This window comes from Lygodium microphyllum, chromosome 30 (genome assembly GCF_053477565.2).
Source record: "Lygodium microphyllum isolate KBCC chromosome 30, Lygodium_microphyllum_v1.1.10, whole genome shotgun sequence".
Classification (NCBI taxonomy): domain Eukaryota; kingdom Viridiplantae; phylum Streptophyta; class Polypodiopsida; order Schizaeales; family Lygodiaceae; genus Lygodium; species Lygodium microphyllum.
In genome coordinates this window covers 44,094,850-44,120,125 of record NC_141164.1, presented here as the reverse complement: position 1 = coordinate 44,120,125, position 25,276 = coordinate 44,094,850, and the positions used below count along the sequence as shown (strand labels likewise).

Below are 25,276 nucleotides of genomic sequence, written 5' to 3'. Positions count from 1 at the left end.
ATCATACATATCCAAAGAACATACTGACAACACTCTATTTCCAGCCTCATTTTCTACATGTATAGTTGCTGAAATTTTAGCCATAGTGTCATAAATATTCAACCCATAAAAGATACCTGAAATGCCTTCATTTTCAGCTAACAATCCCAATGCTTTCAGTTCCTTAGTAGCCCATTTCATAGATATGCGTTCAGCCTTGCACATAGCTTCCATAGGCTTAAACCAACATGAACTATTTGCTGTAAACTAAGAATAACCAATAGTACATACATGCTTCATTCCATCAAGAGACGAGTATATCTTTTGAATAGCACTATTGTAGCCCCACATTATAGTAGTGCTTAATGCAAATCCAGGTCTTTGAATTTCCTTACATTTGGAGCCAAAGGAGACTCTCAGAGCATATCCTGATTTCTAGGATGATTAACACAAAAAATAAGAAATTGGATTGCTTTCCTCCCATCCTTGCTTCTGACTCTTGCATTAAAAAAACCATCATCAAGCACCTTTGTTTCCATACACACTCCTGTAATATAAGGCTGTCCCAAAATCATTGCATATGAGAAATTATCTTGCACAAAGAAGTGTTGCTCTTCTTGTACATCACCAATCGTCACTTTCACATTAGGACATGCAGCATAAAGCTCTCTCGAAGAATTATTTGCAGCCCTCATATGCCAACCATGATCAGTGTCTACAGGCCATGCACCATTTTCATACAATCCACGCTCAATGACGTTTATCTCAAACCCATGGTCAAGTAAAGCAACATAGGAGTTTCACATTCCTCTATTTTTACTACAATTTCAGTGGTAGCCCTAGCCCAATGATTTCTTGTATAGTGACTTCCAGGAGTAAATCCTAGAGTCTCTTCCCCATATTGTTGCATCTGCCTTACTCCACCATGCATATTGCTACAAGACAATACATTTTCAGCCACTTTCTTCTCTTTTTCACATACTGCCCACCACTGATTAGTAGCATCCTACATAGATAATCCAATACTCACTTCATGCTTATATTCAGCCCGAATACCCAAAAAACCAGTTTTCTCTTCAAATTGCAGCAATGCACTAGTGGTATCACCAAGAAATTGACGCTTCCTCTTAATTATGTCAATGATCTCATTATGAAATTCTCGCTTGGCAATGCCAAGCACCTCTCCCAAGGTGAACTCCACCCGACTATTTGAGATCCGTTCTTCAAGAACCTTCTTAAGATCTATGGCTGTCTCAATGTCAGACTGCAACTTATATCCTGACTGCTTGCCCTTCTTTTTGCCCTCTTATTTGTTATCCTTCTTTTTGCCCTATTGTTTGTTATATCCTGGCTGTCTCTGTGGTCTGATCCTCCAGCAAATCATCAAGCTTCTCTTGAAACTCAGGACCAGCTGCCTATAGAAACAATTCAATTTTCTGGCTTGCAAGAGCTTGTTGTTCTGCAAGATCCAACTGCTCAAATCGACTTTCAAATTCTCTTAACAATAGCCACAAGACCCTTATTGGGTTGTAAAACCCACTCTTGAAAAGTCTTACGCATAATTAAACTGGTATCTTTAATATAAAATTCATCCCTTGATGTCTTCTTGAAGGCTGCTCAATTAGCATCCTGCATGTATAATTCAGTAATCCGTGCTTTTATTTCATGTACAGTAACACATACAAAATACCGACTCCATGCAGGTAGCCACCCCAAAGAATTCCATCTTTTGAGCATAGGTATGTACATATGCAGATACATTCCTCCCATTGAATAACTTAACCTCATGCTCAACTGCTTGCAAAGCATTCATCACAACACTTTATATTTGAGTAGAAGCTTGCATCACCTGTTGTTGTTGTTGTACCTGCATAAGCATATTCATATTTTGCACCAACTGTTGCAAAACATCATTGGAGATTATGTTCGAAGGTTCTCCCATCTTGTCTTTCCTTCTTCTGACAACCTTTCACGTTGGGTTCACCAATGCCGTAGGGGTTTTTGTCGAAAAGTCGAATTCACCGAGGATCAAAGGTTGAAGGAAGTAGAGATAGGAGATGGAAGAGAAGATAAAGGATACGCAAGAGGTAAACACAATAATGACAAAGCACAATGAATCAAATCAATATATATTGACAGAACCTGAAATCCTTTGTCTGGCACTACTCAGAAGCACTCTCCAGGCATTAGATCTCCTAGAGCTCCCTCATAGAACAAAAATGTGGATTAGAAATAATAGCTCCTTCTCTGCTGCTCAGAACCCAAATCGGATGGCTCCGTTGGCTCCGAAAGGGGGGGTAAAACCTCATGACACCTCCTCACAGATCTCCCAGATCACTCCTTCATTCAGTTCAAAGTGCAGTTTTCAGCCAACGATCGCGATGCGTGCGATTTTGCCAATCTATCTTTTTTATGAAAAATCTCCTAACTGGCTTAAAAAGAAACTTACTTTTTGCATGTCATCCTAATCTAGAAGCTTTTCTACCCTTTTTGGATTTTTACAATAAATAATATCAAAAATATACTGAAATTATCCAAAAATCTAGTAACTTTGGATAATCCATGCCACTCACACTAGTACTAATGACTTAGATCACATTGACTCTCTTGATTAATAAGAAAGTCGAATGATGATTCATTCCATGCTTTTTCACACTGTGTCTGCATAGCATCACAATAGCGGGTAATTCTGTAAAATACATATTTAAATTAATGGATGTTTATGAGTTTAGATTGCACTCGTATTAAATTAAGGTTAGGACATAGTTCCAACCTTTTTATTTATTTTGTAGCTAAAGACTTCTAGGTATTCACTTTTGTCGATTTAATTTTATTATTTTCTAACAATTGTGAATGCTTCAATTGATATGTAGAGTAGGTGGCAGTGGTGTTGGGAAGCACTAGGCAATAGCGTGTATTCAAATTACCTAGAAGAAATTATCATTTTTTATGGACACGCGTCTTATCATTAAAGATGTGGTGCTAATATTTATTTAGGCGTGCTTATTTATTGAAGCACTTGACAAATATTTATTATTTTGTATGCGCATGGACACACGGTTTAAATATTTTATTATTGGACATTGTATTTGGACACAACCCCCCGACTCATGAGCTGCCCAACCGCTTTATTCTTTATTTGGACAAAAGCAAACACAAAAGCTAAAGCATGCTTATTGTAAAATTGGGCTATTTTTGAGCTTTGAGATGAATAAATTTATAAATACATGCCTTGTGGAGTGCTCAAACAAGGCATGGGGGGAGATTGTACCCAATTTGTCTTTTTTCTTCATGTCGTGCGAGTCTATCTTCTTGCTTTTTAAGCTTAAGTAGATTTATTTTCTTCTTGGGGACCTTCCGACACTCGCTACATATGCATCCAGCATTCGATTTGCACACCATCTTCAAATTCTCAAAATCAAAAGCAAGGAGTATCAATGGTCAACTCTAGGATGAAATGCAATAATGGGGTGTTGGATGAACAAAAGGAATGTAAGATATATTAGATATGCTCAATGCCCCACCCTTATAAGGTGCCACCAATGATCCATGGTACTCAAAGTTGTAAGGCCCCCATTATGAGGAGAAGCCATATGTGAGCCCAGATATTGGTTGAGTCCTGACTTGTATGTTAGATGAGGTGTATGTGACCGGATGGCAAAAAGGTGACCGTTGTGGGTCTAATCTTTGGATTAGACGGAGTAGTTAAGCCGGTAGCAACTCGAGGCACATTGTGTCGAGTTGCGGGATAAGGGAGTTATCAAGGGCCCTAGCCAATAGTGAATGGAATATTCCCTAGCCAACTAGTGAAGGTGCACATGGAAGGTCAATAGACACATGGACACATGGAAGGTCAAAAGACACATGTGCATATGGAAGGTCAACAAACACATGTACACATGGAAGGTCGACAAACATAGGTGCATATGGAAGGCCATCCATCATGACCCCCTTCATATAAGGCTATAAAAGCTAAACCCCTTCACAGCTTATCAATCATCTATCTTTCATCCTATTAGAGTTATTCGAGCTAGCCTTAAGCTCTTCACCTATCTTCTATCTAAATTGCCATATAAGCTTCACATTGGAAGCACGCAGGTGGACAAAGCCATCTTTGTATCAGTTGTTTGGAGCTAAAGAATTTTTGTTATTCTCCTCTTATATGTTGTGTACTCTCTATCTCTTTCTCATATTCTATTCGTTGCACCATGTAATTTTTATAAGATATGCCAATTGATGGTAGAATATTACAAGAAATTAGCATTAGATTGTTAGCTATTTCATTCTTTTATACTACAATTTAGTTCATGTATCATTGCAAGTCAATCTATAACACACACACACACACACACTCTCTCTCTCTCTCTCTCTCTCTCTCTCTCTCTCTCTCTCTCTCTCTCTCTCTCTCTCTCTCTCTCTCCACCACACACTGCAACAACATGATACAGAAAAACATAAATGTGTAGACATGCATATGCTATAGATATAAGGGCACATTGAAAATGTATTAGTTACATGAAAATATCTTTATACAAATAAAGAAATGATATATGTGTAAAACTATATGTATTTGTAAATAATTAAATACATAGTATATAATTATTTACAAATAAAAAATGATATATGTGTAAAACTGTATGTATTTTTAGATAATTAAATACATAGTATATAGTAGTTATTTTTTATTAACTCTAGACATGATGCAAACATAATTAAATTGTATACATTACATACAAGTTAGTTTGATTATTTTCACTCACTTAAGTATTGTGCACATGTGAAAGTGCAAGTGTTTGTGTAAGCAACATGTTCATCTTCCCCATCTGATGTAGTTGCAATTTAGCACTATTAACATGATTAAATGTAGACATGATAAAAACATAACAAAACTTAATTTAGTATAAATCATGTGTAAGTTAATTTGATGATTTGTATTCCTTGAAGTATAGTGCATATGTGTAGGTGTTTGTGTAAGCATGGCTATGTTGCAATAGCTCTAATTAATATAATAATGGCATTCCTCTTTCTCACCATTTGTGATAATGTAGGTATGAGAGTATAATCTCTTGATGTGACACAAGTACACTTAATAAATTCAAATATGGATCATGCATAGTCGTCTAAAAGTAACATTATTTTCGTGATCAAGTTAGGAGCTTCTGATAAAAGAAAGGCCATGGATGGACCAAGCTAAAACATATAGAAGTTGAATCAAGAGGTCTTTCTCAAAATGGATATAAGCTAGGTTGCACTTATATGATTATATTATTAAAAACTACATTTCGTACATCCAATACTCCCATATAATCTTTATAATACCCTAATTATCATATAACCACTAATCCTTCATAAAAAAGAATCTTTTGTACGAAAGATTATTTTGTATGAAATATGAATAAAAATTTTAATAATAATAATAATAAATTTAATATACAAGTATTATTTAAGTTAAATATTTTTAATTTTATTTTTTACTCATTAATAATATTTAAAATTATTTTTGAGTAAATGTACATATAAATAAATTAATTAATGATTCAAAATAGATATATATTAAAAGTTATAATTTTATATTATACATTTTTTATTATTTTTAATATTTGTTAAAAGTTATTATCTATTGATTATTATTCATAAATAATTATTTATTACTTATTATTTAATCATTAATACTTATTAGTTATACTTATTTATAACTTTTTAGTTATTATTAAACATTTTGATCATTAATTATTAATTTTTTAGTTGGACTTTTTTAGTAAGTAGCCAAAATCTCTCTAACTTTTGCCAAGGAGAGAAGCCACGTTTTGGTTTGTGCCAAGGCTCATTTAAGGGGTGCTACTTATACAATATAATTATTTCGTTAGAAATAATTTCCCACTTATATTTTCCTTAATCCAATACACTAATCCATGTATTTGCTTATGTATCCCCATACTATACCCTGTAATTTTGGAGCCCATCAGTTAATAATCCCATATTTTCCATATTATATGAATCCCATTTTTGTATCAATGCAACTTAGGATACAAGTGAAGGAAATCTTTGATGAACTTCTTCAACATCCTTGCTTCCATTCTTTGCAAAGTAAGTCCAAAGAGTTAAAGGTAATTATATTAAGAAACATCTACAACACTTTGAATCGTGTAAAGGTCTCAAAATCTTCCGATGAGTTTTTTGTAAAGTGTTGTAGATGTGAACATCTACAACATTATAAATCATGTGAAGATCTCAAAATCTAAGTTTTTTGTAAAGAAATTAGTAATGTTGATGTTTGTGAATGGTCAAAGCAAGGTGTAAAGCATTGACATGAGCATACGATGAGCTACCAAGCTTATGGGAATCCACAAAAAAAATTATATAAAGCCAATCATCACTTAGCAATGGCAAGTGAAGCTAATGGTTTGTTCCCTAAATTTGCATATAATAGACAAGGTAATAGACAAGATGGACAAAGAGCCCACATCACTCAAACTATCAAAGACTCAAAGATGGTTAGAGAACCCATATCACTCAAACTATCAAAGACTTAGCCTTTTCAATTTTGAATGGATGAGACAAGTGTGTCCTCCAACAAAAAGGATGTTTATAGTAAAAGACTTACTAGATGTTTATATGTACAACACCCAATCCACCTTCTAGAGGAGCCTCAACTAATTTATTTGCTTTGTACATTCCATTCCTTATTAATACTTCTTTTGGTATTTTATATCACTTAGTCATGATCTAGTACTAACAAGTTTTGAACCATTTACGATATTGGTCTTTAACAATTCCAAATGTAATTTTGCTTTGATATTTCTAAATGTTTTTGAAGCAATGATGCCATTGAATGGTGAAAGTGGAGGTGAAGCACTGACATTAGTACACAACAAGTTGCACAAGTTGCCAAGCTTATGGGAATCCTTAAACGAAACTTACATATAGCCTAATATCACTTAGCAGTGCAAGTGAACCTAATGATTTGTTCCCTACATTTGACCCTTAGAAGAACAATATTTGTAGTAAAGGACTAGCTAGATGGTTCATATGTAAAACATCTAATCCATCTTCTTGAGGAACCTTAGATAATTGATTTGTTTTGTGCATCTCACTTTTTATAGGTGCTACAGTTTGTTTTGTTGTTTTATACCACTTGCTAGTCATGTTGCATCACTAAAAAGTAGTGCAACATTTTGTTTTGTTGTTTTATACCACTTGCTAGTCATGTTGCATCACTAAAAAGTAGTGCAACATTTATTGTACCAGTCTATAACAATTTTCACTCAATGTTTCTAAACATTTATGAAGCACTTTATCGTTGTGTCCATATACCATTCTTTTTTGTTTCTATGAACTAGTTTTTCATTCTATAGAATCATTTAGAAGTGATGCACTACAAGTTGCAAGTGGTCGATACCACTAATAGTGTTACATTACTACCATAGTTACAAGTGATATGTTGCCACTTACAAGTGGTGTGCTACAACTAACGGGTTTTTTGGTATCACTTATAAGCAATTTGCTACTGCTTGTAGTGTGCTACTACTTACAAGTAGGCTACTCCCTAGCACTTACACATGGTGTGCTACCATTTGAAATTGATCTCCTACCACTTCTAACTAGAGTATTGCCACTTATAGGTGGTGCACTACAATTTCCAAGTGGTCTACTATGCTTTACAAGTGGTTCACTACCACTTGAAAGTAGTGCGTACCACTTTCAATTGGTTTACTACCACTTATAAAATGTTATTACCATAGTTTGGTAGTGATGTGTGTGTACACACTTAGGACTGCCAATGCAATTTTTTCCCTGTTTAGGAGTTTTTTTCTCCTATCTTGTATATTTTTCTATTCACTTTTAGAGCAAGTTGTTTCGTCTATGTATCACAACATGACAAGCTGTGAACCCTTCAAATAAATAAGGAAAGCATACATTGCTAAACAAATAAGGGAAACGTATAGAAGAGTGTCTATAAAAAGTCATGAAAATAAGCATGCTTTAACAATTTCAAGAAAGAGATGCAAAGAGAGGAGTAACATCTATTTATAAAGAAAGAAGTGTCAGCGCAAAATGGGTTTGTGGTCCAATGCTCAAACTTGAAACATATATATTAGGACAATGTGCACTTTGGTGAACATGGGAGGACATGACCCCTATCTTCATAAAGCTTGAGAGAATTGTTCCAAATCTCCGCGAACATATTGTATGATACTTATGTACGTTTGCACCTTATGCTTTCATAAACAATGGCACATCAACACAGCAGCAAAACAAGTATAGCGTTCACAAACAATATTTTTAGTGGTAGATATAAAAACCTTTAACTCAACATTTCGAAGGGTTTTTTCAATCAAATTACATACATTGGCTATTTTATAACAAAAAAATTCATCAACTTCAAGGTTCTAAATGTCCTTTGAATTTTGAAGTATTTTTTGAAATCTTTGCAATTCATTTTACATCAAAGTTCAAACCTTTTATCTAAGAACACTAAGCCAGAGTACCAGTGTTCATCACAGAATACCCATCCTATAGTGTACTTTTACCCAGCAAGATTTCCAAAAACCCAATTCAAACCGAAGTTTATCTTGATGAAAACCGGCAATTTTACTAGCATTTTAGTTATAAAACTTGTTGGTTTTCCAGCAAGACCAACTAGGTTTCAATCTCTTCATGGTTTCTATTGATTGGGGAAAAAGTTTTTTGTAAGCACCGTCCTTATGTGTGACTATGTGAAGGAAGTTTGCGGGGGCGCGGTTTTTTTTGTTTGATTTTTTTTTTGTGTGGGACCCACAAAAGAAAATCTGGAAACTGAGGCTAAAAGTTGGAGACTTTGTGTTGAGTTTTACTTTTGCTTTTGTGGTGTGTGTCATGTGATGACAGCATGCACACAAAGTTCACACAAGTAGGTATGTTGCCCTTTGTCCAAAGCTGATTTCTGATTTCCAAGTAGCTGGGAGGAGGGGTGGGCCCCCAACCCACCACAGCCGTCCACTGCAACTGGCCAACAAAACCCCTCCACGTGGCAGGAATCTAAAGGCTCTGGAATCTCACAGACTTTTGGTGTCAGTGGGAAATCCCAGAGAAGGCTCACGAATTTCTCTAAAATAAATAGAAAATTCAATAGTGCCCAACTTTTATCGAAATTACTTTTTTTTATTTCATTTGTAATTCTCAGTGCGTTACTGAATTTTGCTGCAAGTGGGAAGCCCCAGGCAATATTCAAGAAATTCTCTAAAATGAATAGAAAATTCAAAAGTGCCCAAACTTTATCGTTTTTTAATTATTATTTTAATTCTCACATAATTTTGCTGAAAGTGGGGCGGAAATCCCAGACAAGGTTCAAGAAATTCCACCCAAAAAGAAAAAAGCAATAGGCTTTTATTTTTAAATTCATGCGATTGTTTTTTTAATTTTTAAATTCTTAGATTTTTTTATTAATTTTAAATTCTTAGGGCGCCTTCAGCCCAATTTCTCTGCTCCTCAAAAATTCCTGCCTCCTTTCTATTCCTATATGTATTGTCTGTTTCTCCCTCCGTTGTTCTGTGGAAAGGGAAGAGGCAGCAGACTCTCTCTCTCTCTCTCTCTCTCTCTCTCTCTCTCTCTCTCTCTCTCACACACATCGACGATTCATTTTTTTGTAAGGCATTCGTGCGGGGAATGAATTATCATACCCTGTGAAAGATCTTTCCCATCAAACACAGCAAACGGTGTGAGAAGAATCCATTCTCATAAGGCTGAATTCCCATCACAGGCAGCGAAGAGAAAGAGCAATAGGTATACCATACATGCACGTGCTTGATTAGTTCTTTCTGATAGTTACTCTGATAATGTTACTTCATGCTAAACCATGTACATGGTAGATCAGTCCTTTCTCCTTTCTCAATAGATATTATGTTGAAACTTTCTCCTTGTATCTCTGAATAATTTCTCAATAGAGATTAAGTTAAGCTTTCTCGTAGTATCTCTGATCATTTCTCCTGCTTGATAGCTACCATGCAGAGAGAGTTAGCATCAAACGAGTTCTGCATATTCTTTGTGACTTGATCCAGCAATCAACACACAATTGTTTGTCTGATGTTTTCCACTTTGTATTGGATGCAGCAGGACGCATCATTGAACGCCAAATGGTGAGAAAAGTGTATTGCGGGAATCAAGTTCGCTTCATTTGATGTCTATCATTGAAGCGTAGAGATTGAATGGTTGGAGAATCCTGCACAAGAGCCACCTTCAAGTGGCTACCCAGACCTGTGTGTCATCATGCAGCGGTTCTTGGGTGCTCGGCATGGAAATGCACAACTTATTGCTGGCATCATTATCTCCTCCCTCCTTTTCAGAGCTGCCCCTGGTGAGTTGCTTTGTAGCCAAATACGTGAGTTCTTCACCTATTTGGGTATTCTTCATACACCCTGTTGGGTAAAATCTATTAGCTGTTCTAAACAGGCTTGGACTTTGAAGCCTGCAAACAAACACAGGAAGACATTTTACATGTGGAACCAGTGCTGAGGCTTCAACAGCTTGGAAAGGTATCTAGGGGTCTTCATAAAGGATTGATACACGAATTATGTTTTCAATTGAATCAGAGGCAGTAATTTGTTCGATTCAATATATTGCTGATAATTGGTTTTGCTTGGTTTAACAGGTGAGTGACTCCCCTTTTCACTTGGTGCGGACTTTCCTCAGTAATGCAGCATTAGAAGCTGGGAGACTCATTCAAAGTTGGATGGAAGATGCCGGCATGGTCACGTAAGTCATGCGTACAACTCATCATACTGAGAGGTTTATCCTGAGCTAGAATCATTGATTCGGACTCATTCTGACATTGTCTTGTCTTGTCCATGTGGTCAGGTGGATGGATGCTGCTGGCAACGTTCATGGTAGAGTTGCTGGAGTCAATGCTTCTGCGCCAGCACTCTTGATTGGTTCTCATCTGGTAGATATGCCACTACAATTCTCAGGAGCATTTTTCTGATTGAAGAGTTGTTTTTCTCCCTCTTCTGACAATGTTCTACTTCTTAACTTGTAGGACACTGTGATCGATGCAGGAATCTACGATGGAGCACTCGGCATTGTTGTTGCAATTGCAGCAGTAAAAGCTCTCCATACTAGTGGCCAGCTTAGAAAACTTCAAAGGCCTATCGAAGTAAGCCCAGTATCCCATGGATATTTAATGCAATGAAATTTTGAGAGCGTAGTTTGTACCCTGCTGTTTGGACTTAGTGAACTTATGAAGATTTGATTCGTATGTTCAGATCATCGCTTTCAGTGATGAAGAGGGTGTTAGGTTTCAGTCCACTTTTTTGGGGAGTGCAGCTATTGCAGGACAGTTTCCATTGCGGCATCTGCATGCCTCGGACAAAGGGTACATTAGGGGTTTTACTTTGGCTTCAAATATCTAGGGTTCTGAAATATATAGGACTTCTGAAGAACTATGTTTCACGCTGCAGGGGCGTGACATTGGAATCTGTATTGCAGGCTGCTGCATTTCCTGGAACAGCAGCAAGTTTATTGGATATTAAATATGATAAAGATTCTGTATGGGCCTATGTAGAGGTAGACAACATTTATGGTTGTGGTAGCTATCATAATATATAGTTGCATTGAGCAGAGGGGATATGATTTTGTTTGATCTTTCAGGTACATATTGAGCAAGGCCCAGTGCTTGAAGGGCTTAACATTCCGCTAGGCGTGGTAGGAGCAATTGCTGGACAAACAAGGCTCAGTGTAAGGATTCAAAATTCTATGAAGATTCTGTATGATGTCCACAACTAATTCCACTCTAAATTCAAGAAGGTATAAAAATAAAGGTCCTCCTGAATATGGACAGATATCCTTAATGCTATTAATTGCTCCCTTACAGGTAAAATTAAAGGGATCGCAGGGACATGCAGGTACTGTACCTATGGCAGTACGACGGGATCCTATGACGGCTGCAGCAGCTGCTATTGTCAGCATTGAACATATCTGCAAGCACCCAGAAGAATATCTAAAGAGAAGCTGGGAGCAGAATGAACAGGAACATCTCGTTTCTGAAGGTGCTTTAGTATGCACAGTGGGGGAATTAGCAACCTGGCCGGGAGCTAGCAACGTCATTCCTGGTGAGGTAAGAGCAATTTGCTTATTTGAAGATTTGGTTTTCAATTATTGACATCTTACCCTGGATAAGATCTCCACACAAACTGATTGTTCAGGTATGATTCTCTTTCCAATTTTTCCAGGTGGTCTTCACAATTGATATACGCGCAGAGGATGACAGTGTCAGAGCAAACACAATCTCAACAATAGCACAACATATTCAGGAGACATGTCAAGATCGACACATTTCTTGGGACATTGAACTCAAGGTTTGTCAGAATCTAGCTCTTGAATGAAATTTGCTGGTCCAAATTGCTTTCGCTATATATTGATTGTGAGTACTGGTGTGGAGGTGCAGCATGAAGCAAGTGCTGTAAAGTGCAATTCAGACATTCAGAGGCGTTTGCACAGAGCAGCAAGATATGCTCTGCAAAATCTGCCAGATTCAGGTCTCTTTTCTGACCAACAGCCAGTTCCTGTTCTTGTCAGTGGAGCAGGTCATGATGCCATGATGATGGCAAAGCTGACAGAGGTACACATGTTTGGTCTATCACACGTGCAATTCTTTGTTCCTGCAACATCTTACATTTTCTGTGATGATCAAGTAAACTGACTTGTTTGCATGGTGCTTTCATCTTGGTTGATTGATATGAAGATCGGCATGCTGTTTGTGCGATGCACTGGAGGAATTAGTCATTCTCCAGCAGAGCATGTTCTCGAGGAGGATGTATGGGCAGCCAGCCTTGCAGTCAAAACCTTCCTCGAGAATGAGATTCTTGACTACAACGACATGTTAATAGCACTATAGTGATAGTAAACATCCTCAAAGAAGGAGAAGTGTCTGGTCTTCCGGAAAGAAGAGGAAGAGAAGATGTCTATATGTGAATACCACAAAGGATATCAGTCCCCCTTGTTAAAAGCTGCAAAATACTTAGGTATATAAACATTCTTTGGGTGCCGAACTCTTTTTAGAGAGTTAATGTGGCTCATCAACAGTACTAAAGTTTGGTTTCGCTACACATGTTCTTTTGCGGCAACCCTTCCGAACTCGTTACGATTGCATTGATGTAGTTCAACTAATCAGGTCTACTTTTGTTGGACACATCCACAAGAGTCTACGTTAGATCATTGACATCATGGATATTTTGTCAAACATGGCGTTAAGAGCTAGGTTGCACCCAGCATTAGTGGGGTTCCTGACTGACCCTGAATCACCCCTACCCCCTCTTTTTGGTCTTGCCACAGCTATATAAAAATGATGTGCTAATGCAGGGATAGTAGGGTTAACCAATAGTAGGTAAAGACGAATGCACAACCGAGCTGTAAAGTCAACTCACCGGCCAATCATCATTCAAGGTTTATCCAAGCATAGGCCATCGTGCTTTAGTATTTGCTTGTCATTTGTGTTGAGTGCACCTGGATTGACCTGGATGTGGAATTTCACCTTCACAAATCTCTCGGTGCCCCTACTTGATTTATATACATACATGTGTGTGCATGTGTTTTGTGTATATAAGTACGTACGCATAAAGGAATACAAACGTGCCCTCATGTTTCTAGAGTACTTTAGGACTTGTTCCCACTAGGTCTGGGGTGTCAAAAGGTTTGGCACCCCCAAACACATGATTTAGCTGCTGACTTGATAAAGGCAGTAACCTGCCTCCTGGCAGCTGAATGGGTTCGGCACCCCAGAACAATTGTAAGGTTGCATGATTTAGCTGCTGACTTGATACATGCAGTAACCTGACCTGCAGCTAAATTTGTAAATTTGAATTTGGAAAAACAGAGAGAAACAGCTGAAGTGCCTCTGGGTACATCACCTTGCCACAGTGATGCTTCTTGCCAATAATACACACTGTTCCCAGTCTCAGTTCCATGGGGAACCAGTGCAGGCAATGCCCTCTCCCATTGTCCCCTCGGGTTCCTGGTCTTTATACCACTGGAAGGGTGTGCAAACATCTGAATTGGCCAGCAGGTTCCCAACCTGGTTCCAAATCTGGGCCTGGCAGGAACAGGTCCTAATTACGTATCGCGTCCCTCGACGCGACTAGTCACAGCATGTAGGAGAGAGAGGGCATGTCACACGATGGAAACTCGACTTACTCCACTCTTGCGATGGTCAAATAGCTCAAAAATCCACCATGTCCATTTTCTACTTATCACATTTACAAACGCAAATAATCTCAGTCTAAATTCATGTCATCCATTTTCTGGCATACCACATTTATGAAAGAAATGACGATCTCTGTGTGTTCTCACATTAAGAGAAGGTGTTGACCAGGCTTTGTCATGTGGCAAAAGGATAGCCAGCCCAGCATGTGCCTGCCAATAACATCTCTGTCTGCTGTCTAGCGCGAGGCCCTTCAGGCTGAGATCCGGCAGAAGGCGTAGAGGGGGCAGTGGGCACTGGGCACGCCATTCCTTGAAGGAGATTAATCGGAGTCTGATAGCTGCCTGACGGAACATCTTCAAGGGCTCTGACAGGTAGGGTTTTGGAGAGAGAGCGGTATCCAGTGAGTGCTGGCCACATGGATCTATTCGCTTGACAGATTTTCCGCTAGTCATGTGCTCGCAAGTCCGCGGCTGGGATCAGCAGAGTGTAGGCACAGATGGGGCAACAATGTGCCTCTCCTTCTCATGAAGTCCGTCAGGGTAATAAAGCAGTCGGATGTCAAAAACTTTCAAGCAGCCCATCTTCTTTTGTGTTATTTAATCTCCCTTGGTTACCTTCCTTATTCTCCCCTCTTACCTCCCCCCACACTCCAAGGGCTGCACCTAAGCGCCATGGTTAAGACTTGAACTCTTGCCCCAACAATGAGATCTGCCCAAAAACTTTCTCAATGGTCTTATTGGCATTGCGCCCCCCTCCTAAATCCAAATCGAGAAGAGTCCTCATTGCCTGAATGTTTGTATCAACGAATTCGCAACTTCAAAGCAAAGAATGTGGGTTTGAAAGACTCACTTGTGAAAGTGCTTATGCACTTAGTTGAACTAGAGGTAAAGCTAAAAGATTGAAGATGAAATCAAGGAAATATAACAACCAAAGTACAAAAGGAAGTACAAAAGAAAATCAAAACAAGAAAGGAGACAAAAATCAATAAGAACATAAGGAAATCAAAACAAGGAAGGAGGCGTATCTACAAGACATGACAAATACCATCTTTTCTATAGTTAATGAAGCTCTATTGCAAAAGAGGTTGCATTTAGTGCACATTTAGGAAACCTCCTTGAGGGATGGCATGGAGAGGCACAAGAGGAACTAGCTAATGAAGAGCACCAACAATATTCAAAGAAAATTTGGCTAAAGAGCAAACCAAGACAACCATTAGAAGAAAAAGGGTGCAAGTGCATGGTACCATAACAAGTCATCCACTAAAGAAGAATCAAGCAACTTTGGACTTTGGAAAAATGAAAGATAAAGTATTAAAGCAATCATAATATTTTAAGGGAACTAAATTATAAACCACATATGAGCTTACACCAACATAACTCAAAGCGCATCTATATGAAATTTTGCTAAGATTAGGCTGACCAGAAAGAGGGGCAAAGTCTTCATAGAGGAGTTCAAAAGCCAAGGTATTGAATTACTTTTGGGGCGAGTGGGCAATTTATCAATAGTTTATCAAGGTGGCAAAGTCCTCATAGAGGAGTTTAAAAAGCCGGAGTATTGAATTACTTTTGGGGCAAATGGGCAGCTAATCGAGGTGGCAAAGTCATTATAGAGGAGGTCAAAAAGCCTAAGTACTAAATTACTTTTTTGAATCATGATAGTATCTTTATTCCATATACCTTTGAGGTGTCTATAAGGACATTAATACAACTCTCTCTCTCTCTCTCTCTCTCTCTCTCTCTCTCTCTCTCTCTCTCTCTCTCTCTCTCTCTCTCTCTCTCTCTCTCTCTCTCTCAAAGTCGGAGGATATTTGAGAGGCCTTTTTAGGCAAGTTGATCAAGTCTCCCTAATTGAGATAGGGTTTAGATAATTAGTTGTATGATATGCTAAAGCACTAATGCTTTGTTGATCAAGTCTCCCCAATTGAGATAGGGTTTAGATAATTAGTTGTATGATATGCTAAAACACTAATGCTTTGTTGAAATAGAACTATATACCCAAGAGGCTTATTTGAGAAAGAGGATTAGAAATATAATGCTATTGATGCTCTACTATGAGAGGACTACTTATTTGAGATAGATAGTCTATTATGCCGATAAGCTACCTCTTACTAATAATGTGCTCTCAAATGATCACCTAGTTCCTTTTTTGGGAAACAAACTTGAGAGTCCTAATACATTATGCCCTTGCACATCACCTTATCACTCATGGGAGACTCAGGGGCAATACATTTACCTTAATGTGGTCAATACATTTACCTTAATGTGGTCAATTGGGTCAATCATAAAAGAATTCACACTTGAAGCTTATAAATGATGAAACTAGCCTTCCTTCTTGAATACGGTGGTAATAACCTAATTTAACACTAATTACAGTAAGTAATTAATTCACATAAATTGAAATACACACTTTACCTCTTAAATCTTGGATAATGGATAGCACGTTGGCCCCAAAACTAACACCCCTTTCGATATTTATTTATCTTTTATTGCAAATGGATGGAGTACAATTGAGATTCACCGATCTCCTCCACTAATACAAGTGCTACTTGCTGTCATAAATGGCCAGCAAGCCTTCAAACCAATCTGCCCCTTGGTTTGCTTGGGGAAGTTAGCCTTCACCCTACTCGTTTTAGGAGACAAATTCAGCCCAAAATTGAAATTGGCTGGTTGGCCTCTTAAATTTCCCTAAAATTAGCTTTTAGAATTCAAGTCTTAGGCCTTCAATTCTAAGTACACATCCCAAGGTAGCTATCAAAACCCTAATTTCTACTTTTCTAATGTAAATTAGGGTTTACAACAACAAAGATTGATTGAAATCTCTTCCTCTGATTACTCAAACTATCAAAAATGCCTAAATGAGCTAAGAAATGGCTAAAGAATGAGGGGGAATGCTATAGAGAGAGAAATTTCTTATTTTTCACAAAAACCACCTCCAATTTGCTACTTCCATGATCAAGAGAATCCAACATAGAGTCACATTCAATCTAGGAACCAAAAGTGGTTGTTGCCAGCCTCCAACTATTGTTGCTTACCTGTTTTGGCACTTTTGGAGTTGTCCCCTAGTGCGGTGGGCATTCAAACAGTTGCCAGCTTTTGGGCAGGTCTCCAGTGCTATAGAATAGTTCAATAGCCTCTCCTCTTCATCCAACAACCTCCTCTCTCATCATGCTAGAATAGACTTCCACTAGCACCCAAAAATGTTTCTCCCACTTGCATGGGCAAGTTTTGCCAAGTGGTAGCCTTCTAATTTCATTTTTAAACATTATCCAATCTATCAAATTAATTTTCAGGATATTAATTTCAAATTTTAACTAAATAGTTATTCCTATGCTCAAAAATTTAATTTCAATAGTTTATAATGTCACCGTGTACCACCTAGCACCTATAACATTAGTGGCCAATAAATTGGTCTAGGCCCAAATCTAACACCAAGTACCACCTAATACATGCTACCAAGCATAACTTAGTACAACTCTTGCCTTTGGCACCAACTAATATCTCGGGGCTCTGGGTCCCACCGTCTAAAATAATTGACCTACACCTCACATGTGCAAGTCATGTTTGTACATTGGGTAATTTTTAATAAAATGCTATAAGTAAAGTAATAAAATTTCACATCCTTGTGACAAATGATTTTACTCAACTCCTTGAAATCCTTACAACTGTGCAAATTTACAAAGGTTATACCTTTAGATTCAATTGTTTATTTTCTATTATTTAATAATAGAAAATATTCCTAGCATTAATATCCATACTTTGTTCATTGGAATTTACCACATTCACATTCTATGTTAAGATATATGAGCTACAACATCTATTACTTCTCCTTCATTTTTGGGATTGCATGATACACCTAACTTGAAGCACGAAACTAGAAAGATCTAACCATTGGATCAAGTCTATAAATTTGTTCATTTACTCATAATTTACCTCCTCACCATTGGGATCATTTAGATCTCACCTAACATAAGATTGAACCAACTTTTACTCATTTGCGATTTTTAAGCAAAACAACAATCTTCTACATTCACTCTATTAAATATTGTGTTAAATGGAAATTACCATTTTGTGGTAAGAGTAAGGGGAGTGAAGGACTTTTAGAATACTTGATTCATCTATCTTATCACTATACCACTCATGTTCAATCAAGAGTCTAGCTCATTAAGTGAATTGGATTACTTCTAGTACCATTACATTGTTTACTTGCATTACAATATGCATGATTGCAAGTTTGTTTCAATCAACTATTTGTGTCATTTCCTAAGTGGGATAAAAGAGAAGGTCAAGCTCAAGTCTTCATCAACATCAATATAAGTGATAGCATAGTTGGCTCTATTCAAAATGTACATATGCAAATGAGGCATAGGATATTTTGAGAAATTTGCTCAAGACTAGAAGAAGCATTAGAGTAATGCATATGCACTTCAAGCTGAATGAAATAATCGAGAACTAAAATGAAATTATGCATGATTACTTTTTGAAGATTAAAGGCATTGAAGATAAACTAATACCATTGAGTAAGAATGTGAAAGAGGAAGATATCTCACCAAATATTCTCAAAGATATGAAGGAAGACCACATGCACTTTGTTACTTCTATTGTTGTGATTAAGGAGAAAATTTGCTACACTTGAAGACCTAAAAGACCTTATTCAAGAAAAAGAAATATTAAAGAAGACACACCCCTCCCAAACAATTAAGAATCAACCCTTGCAAATGATAAGAAGAGGAAGAGCACACATAAAAGGAAGATATGGAAGAGGAAGAAAAGCACACTTCAATAACAACTCAATATTTTAGAATCAAAAAGAAAATTCAACAAATAAATACACATCAACCATAAAGGAGGAGGAGGCAACTATATGGGAGCAAGAGGAAAAGGATATTCACTTAGAAGACAAAGACAATGCAAGTATTGTGGCTATGATAGAAGGAAGATGGCTAATCAACAAGAAGGAAGGATCCCTTCACTTGAAAATGGGCCAACCAATAGAAGGCATGCAAATACTTATTACATGGCATCTATCTCAAACCATCCTAACAATTGTGGTGAGCAAGTCTTCATACTTTGTACAAGAGTTTAAAGAGAATGGCAAACTAGTTACACAATTAGTAATATTGGAATATTGTTGAAAATAAAGATATTCACACCTCATCAAGCAAACTACTCCACCAAGTCTCCCTTTACCTCTCTGACATAATGGAATAGAAGATTGGGACACATAAACAACAAAAGTATCATGCATTTAAAGAGGGAGAAACTAGGTGAATGGTCCCCCATACTCCAATTCAAACGACCATACATGTTTCTCATGCTACTTTGGGAGGCAACAAAGGACAAGGTTCAAAAGGAGCACCTATAAAGCAAAGGGAATACTAAAAATCATCCACATGGACATATGGGGCTCAATCCAAACAACATTGACAAATGGGACCCAATCCAAACATCTTTAGGAGGTTGTAAATACTTCATGAGTCTTGTTGATTACATGACAACGAGGGCATGGATTTATTCTATCAAGCAAAAATTAGCAACTACAAAGCAAAGGGCACATACTAAAAATCATCCACATAGATATACCGGCATGGATTTATTCTATCAAGCAAAAGTTAGCACCTATAGAGCAAAGGACACATACTAAAAATCATCCACATGGATATACCGGCATGGATTTATTCTATCAAGCAAAAGTTAGCACCTATAGAGCAAAGGGTACATACCCATCACATACTAAAAATCATCTACATGGACATACCGGCCCAATCCAAATAAGATCTTAACAAGGTTGTAAATACTTTGTGAGTTTTGTTAATGACATGACAAGGAGGTATGGAATTATTCTATTGATAAAAAATATTAAGAGTTTTTAAAGTTTCAAGAGTAGAGAAGAGAGAAAGTAGCGTAAAGAAAAAAGAGACAAAAGAAGAAAGTAGAGAGAGGAGAGAGGAGAGAGTACAAAGCAGAGAAAAGAGAGAAAGTAGAGAGAGAAAAGAGAAAGTATAGTAGAGAAAGTAAAGAGTGGAGAGAGAAAGTAGATAGTAGAGAGAGAAGAAAGAAAAGAGAGAAGGAGAGAAAATAGAGAAAGTAAAGAGAGGAGAGAGAGTCAAGTAGAGAGTAGAGAGTAGAGAGTAGAGAGTAGAGAGTAGAGAGTAGAGAGTAGAGAAAAGAGAGATAGAGAGAGAAAGTACAATAGAGAGAGTAGAGAGTAGAGAGAGGAGAGAAAGTACCATAGGGAGAGAAAGTACAATAGAGAGAGTAGAGAGAGAGAAAGTAATGTAGGGAGAGGAGAGAGAAAGTAAAGGGGGTAAGAGAGGTAAATGGAGAGGGGAGAGAAAATAAAGTAGAGAGAAAAAAGAAAAGAGAAAATAAGAAAAATGAGAGAATAGAGAGAGGTAAAGAGTGGAGAAAGTAGAGAGAGGTCAAAAAGTAGAGTAAAGAGTGGAGAAAATAGAGAAAGTAAGAGAGAGAAAGAGAAAAAAGAGGAGAGAGAAAGTATAATAGAAGATATTAGAAAGAAAAATGAGATAAAGTAGGATAGGTTAGTGTTATAATGTCTCACACAATGGGTAAATATTTGATTGATCAAAAGTCTCTAAAGGTCAATGTAACATTAGTAGGAGTTTGAGGTTACTGTTTAGCCTTTTAGTATCTAGAGAGAGAATGCTCTCCACCAATGAGGAGAAGGCTTCCATTACAAAATCTTTTTTTGAAAATCATTTTAGCATTATTAAAATTTATTTTGGTACTAAAATTTTTATTTTAATTATAATAAAAGTATCATTTTCCAATAGTAAAGTGGGCTAATTATTACTCTTGTAGAGGTGATTGTCATTTTCCACAAGCAAAGTTTGCCCATCGCTTTTCATCTCCTTCTCTTGTCGATGAAAAAAAAAAGGTGGCAAAATCTTCTCCTTGTTTGAAATCTTTGAGTATTTATTTCCTCCTCTCTGCCCTTCATTCCATACCCTTCTTTGGAGTTCTTCTTTGTTTCCCTCTACTCCACTATACATTACTACTCACCATTTTTCTACACCATAGAGGTACTTTCTCGATCCAAAACACCTAGTGCTTCCATTGAGTCCATAGTCACTTATGATACACTCAATGAGTAAGACAAGTGGGTTCTCTTGACCATAGAAAAGGGAAGTTGCATAATCATACAACAAAGAAAGTGGAAGAGATCAACGACATCAAAACCTTTCTTATCATGCTAGAAGGGAAAAGTAATAGATTTTTGGTTTGGTGGCTCCAAGAAGATAATTAAAGAAGTACATCTATAGCATGTCTTTATGCATAAGGAGCTTCACCTTAAGCCCAATACCTCTAATCTCCCTCTCCATAGACCCAATTTTTAATGCATTCTAATTGCATCTACTTCGTGTTATGAATAAAGATTCATGTTTCTTATTCATCATGTAACTAATAAGACACTTTTATGTTAATAAACTTGTACTAGTTATAGGGATATGAACTAGTCTAATGTTTGGTAAATGTTCTAAATGCCATCTACACATCCATAGTGAAGATCTTTACAAGGGGAGGATAAAAGGGGTATTGGTTGAGAGGGGTGTCTCCTTTTATGACCATTTTACATGCCAACTTCCTCTAGTGAGCAATAGAGAACCTTGTCCAACCTTCCCCTTCTAGATTTCAAAAGTAGAGAGTAGCCATTGCCAAACTCAAGAATAAGTGAGAGTTACAAGTGCAATATTTTCATGAGGTGCAAAAATGTCTAAACTTCAGCATTTCAAGTCAACAAATCAAAATATCTATTTTTATGCCCATAGCCATCTTTGTGGACTTTTTCTCCACCACACTCAAGTGTGAACCTCGAGAACCACATTCCTAATAGGCATGAATAGTACCATCTCTCTTTCCAATCTTGAACTAAGACATCATGGTAGGATAGACTAATCAACAGAACATTGTTTTTGCATCTTTAGTGCTTTGAGTAATCACCATAGTAGGCTTAGGCTTCAGCGTGATTTCAAGTGCGGATTCAGTAGCTCAATCATGTTGCAACAATAGGGACAACTCACGTGACTCTAGACAACAACTCAATTTTTTTCCAATAAATAACCAACCCTTACAAGAGAAATGACCCAAGCATCTCATTGGAAATAATAACCATCACTGATTATAAGTGAATATTCAACTCATCTAGAGTAGAATTCCAACCTAAAAACAAGTTTTGAATGACCATTATCAAATAATAGGTGCAATTTTGATTAGAATGGTAGTCACTCCAGCAAGAATCCTATACTCTGTGGATGTAGATTGGGGTACAAAGGTGGAACATGGAATCACTGGTAAGGTGCAACTAGATTCTATTGTCTACAAGTATATGATTGCCACTCAAAAATTTGTCACATGACATTTTTGTTTAGAAGATGGCATCATGTTTGTAGGAAGTTAGTGCCACAAGTCCAAGGCATGAGGGAATTTTCTAGGAATTCAATACAAGATGTGCACATTACAACAATTGAGGATAGGCTTATACAATTAAGACATCCAATTTCCTAATTGTTTTATCTTCTATATTGATGATCAAGATATACATTATTGTTTGCAATGCTTATTTTACTTTGGATTCACACAATCAAAGGATTGTATCACATTATCTCTAATTACTCTCTCGATATCTTCTAGGTCTCAATAAGCAAATTAAAGAGCTTTATGTGTAAAGAGATGGCAAACAATATTATGCATATGTGTTAGAAAGTCATGTTAGGAAGATAGTGCTACCAAATTTAGTAGCTAAAGAACTTTTTTTCTTGCATTTCCATTTTTTCTCATTTATTGTGTACAAAGTGATGATCCTTTACAAATTACATAGTTGGTGCTCTATTAGAAGGTTCTTCGGTAGCATATAAGTCTGCATGTAGCCCTAAAGACCCATGCAAAGTGAATGCTCTTGAGGACACCTTGAAAAACACAAACTAACCTCAAAGAAAAGATGTAGGTATATCCCTAAAGACATAGGCCAAGTGAATGCTCTTGTGATGACACCTTGAAAGAACACAAACTAACCTCAAAGGTGTTCAAATGTCGAATCTAGAGCATGGCACGAGCTATGGAGGTTGGAAGATGAAGACTAAATTCATGTTGACATAAACAATGAGTAGACAACTGTTACACAAGTGAATTAGGTTCCAAGATGGAAGCTTGGACTCATAAAGACAATCTTGTGTATTGGACCTAACAATGACACTAAATGAAAGAGGAAAGCATCATGATATTGTATTCATCATTATGAAAGTGATAGTCAAGTACAATGCTTTATAGAAGTTGGGTTGTTCCACTCTCCTCATTGTGCATATGGGATTCAGGACATCTCTTATTGGAGCATACATCATTTTTCTATTTCTCAACACCCCCCTCAAATGATGAGTCCCTACACTTGCTTGCTTTTGCTCCCCCCCCCCCCCCCCCCTACATGGTGACATGGCCCAAGAGACTAGCTCATAGGCAACCTAGTCAAGTTAAAGCTTGAAAATTTACATCTTTGGCAAGGTTTTTTACAAAGAAAATCCACTAAGGGAAAAATAGAGATCCACTATGGGAAAAACATATAAAAGATACAATGAATATTCTTTAGAACAATCTCTCAGAGTTGTTGATGATAGCAGAAGCATCTTCTTCTTCTTCTTCATTCATGAACTGGTTCTATGGTGGTGATCATTGTGTATCTGCTCTGCTCTTTTATTGTGGAAACATTCACTGGCTATATGACCAGTCTTACCACAGTAATGACATATAATCTGATTCTTGTTGTTGTTGGTGCTGAGTCCTCAACCACGGTCTCTTGCTCCATAAGTGCCCTTGGTGTACAAGAGACCCTTGTTGGTGGTGTGTTCCTTTGCATCCTTGCTTTTAACTTTGCTTTCTCCATCAACTAGTGAGTGCTCAATATCTTTATGTGAGAGACTTGGAACATTACTTAGGGTGGACACAAGATTCTCACATGGATCCTTATTTACACTTGCAACAAGCAATACGGCTATTGCTTCATCTTCATCAATATTCTTCTTAAGAGTTGCAAGCTGGGTTTTTAGGCGTTTGAACTTGTTAATGTGTATGGTCATAGAAGCACTATCTTTTATATCCAATTTATAAAACTGCATGGGTAATTTTACCTTTGAATTCTTTGCTTGGGTACCAAAGATCCTGTCAAGTTCCTCCCAAGCAATTCTAGCATATCTAATGCCAGAGATATGATGTAGCACATCATCACTTAGTCCCCATGCAATGATGCCTAGTGCCTTGTTATTCATCTTCTTCCATTCTCTAGTTCTTGGTGGAGATACTACAAGGATCCCACTTTCTGAATCTTCTTTTTTGCCATGTGCATTACCTTCATCATCTTCAAAGAGATCCTAGAGGACTTTCCTCTCATGAGGTGGTACATGGTCTTTTCCTTCCAGGCATGGAATCCTTCTCCATTTAACTTTGCTATTTTTTCAAGCTCTACCATTTTTTATCCGTAGCAAATCAGCTAGCAAAAGAGTTTTACTTCAATGTGTCGAGAGACACAAGATTATTAGTATTTAATAACATTGCATGAGTATTAAAAAGATACTATCTTGGAGATCAATGTCGAATGTTGATGCTTGATCTTCTTCTTGCTTGCTAATTTAGTGTGATGCTTTGCTAGAAATGAAGTGCTTACTAAGACCAAAGTGATAAAGTCTTTAGTGGACTGAGAGGAGTAAGAAAATGAAAGGTTTTATGACCTTGAAGTTCAATGGGTATGGCTGCCCATAGAAATGAGAGTTAGGGTTTCTCAAATTGTGATCAAGAGAGAGAGTATTTTGGGAAACCCTCTTGGGTGAGGTTAGCCCACTTGGGGGGGTACCAAAGCCCTATGGTGGCAACACAAATTGCACATCATGGAGATGATGACAGTCGTACGACTAGCAAGGGTGCAGTTTAGGATAGCCAAGGAAGAATTTCAACAATGCCACCTTCTGCCGTACTCAATGTTGACGTGTGAAGTGATAGGATGGTGGGCCTTGAGCAAAGGGAAAGATCTCCAGAATAAATCATGTGGAGATATTGACTATGAGAGAGAATCTAGGTGCTATAGTAGACAGGGTATCATTGTCCATGGCAGCCCCATGAATGC

At 37.3% G+C, this 25,276-nt stretch overlaps 1 protein-coding gene across 2 annotated transcripts; it reads left to right on the top strand.

Annotated features, from left to right (window-relative positions):
• The first annotated feature begins 9,494 nt into the window (after window positions 1-9,494).
• AAH (allantoate amidohydrolase) lies at window positions 9,495-13,508 on the top strand. Of its 2 annotated transcripts, none has more exons than XM_087673039.1 (13): window positions 9,495-9,741; window positions 10,072-10,312; window positions 10,408-10,490; window positions 10,607-10,710; window positions 10,813-10,897; window positions 10,991-11,107; window positions 11,217-11,326; window positions 11,412-11,517; window positions 11,602-11,688; window positions 11,825-12,067; window positions 12,183-12,308; window positions 12,398-12,571; window positions 12,695-13,508. In XM_087673039.1, the coding sequence occupies exons 2-13, from the start codon at window positions 10,225-10,227 to the stop codon at window positions 12,845-12,847; spliced, it is 1,476 nt and encodes a 491-aa protein (XP_087529165.1). In that variant the 5' UTR covers window positions 9,495-9,741; window positions 10,072-10,224; the 3' UTR covers window positions 12,848-13,508. The 2 variants fall into 2 exon arrangements, with proteins under 2 accessions (XP_087529165.1, XP_087529164.1); XM_087673038.1 differs by having other exon boundaries at window positions 10,069-10,312.
• The last annotated feature ends 11,768 nt before the right edge of the window (window positions 13,509-25,276 follow it).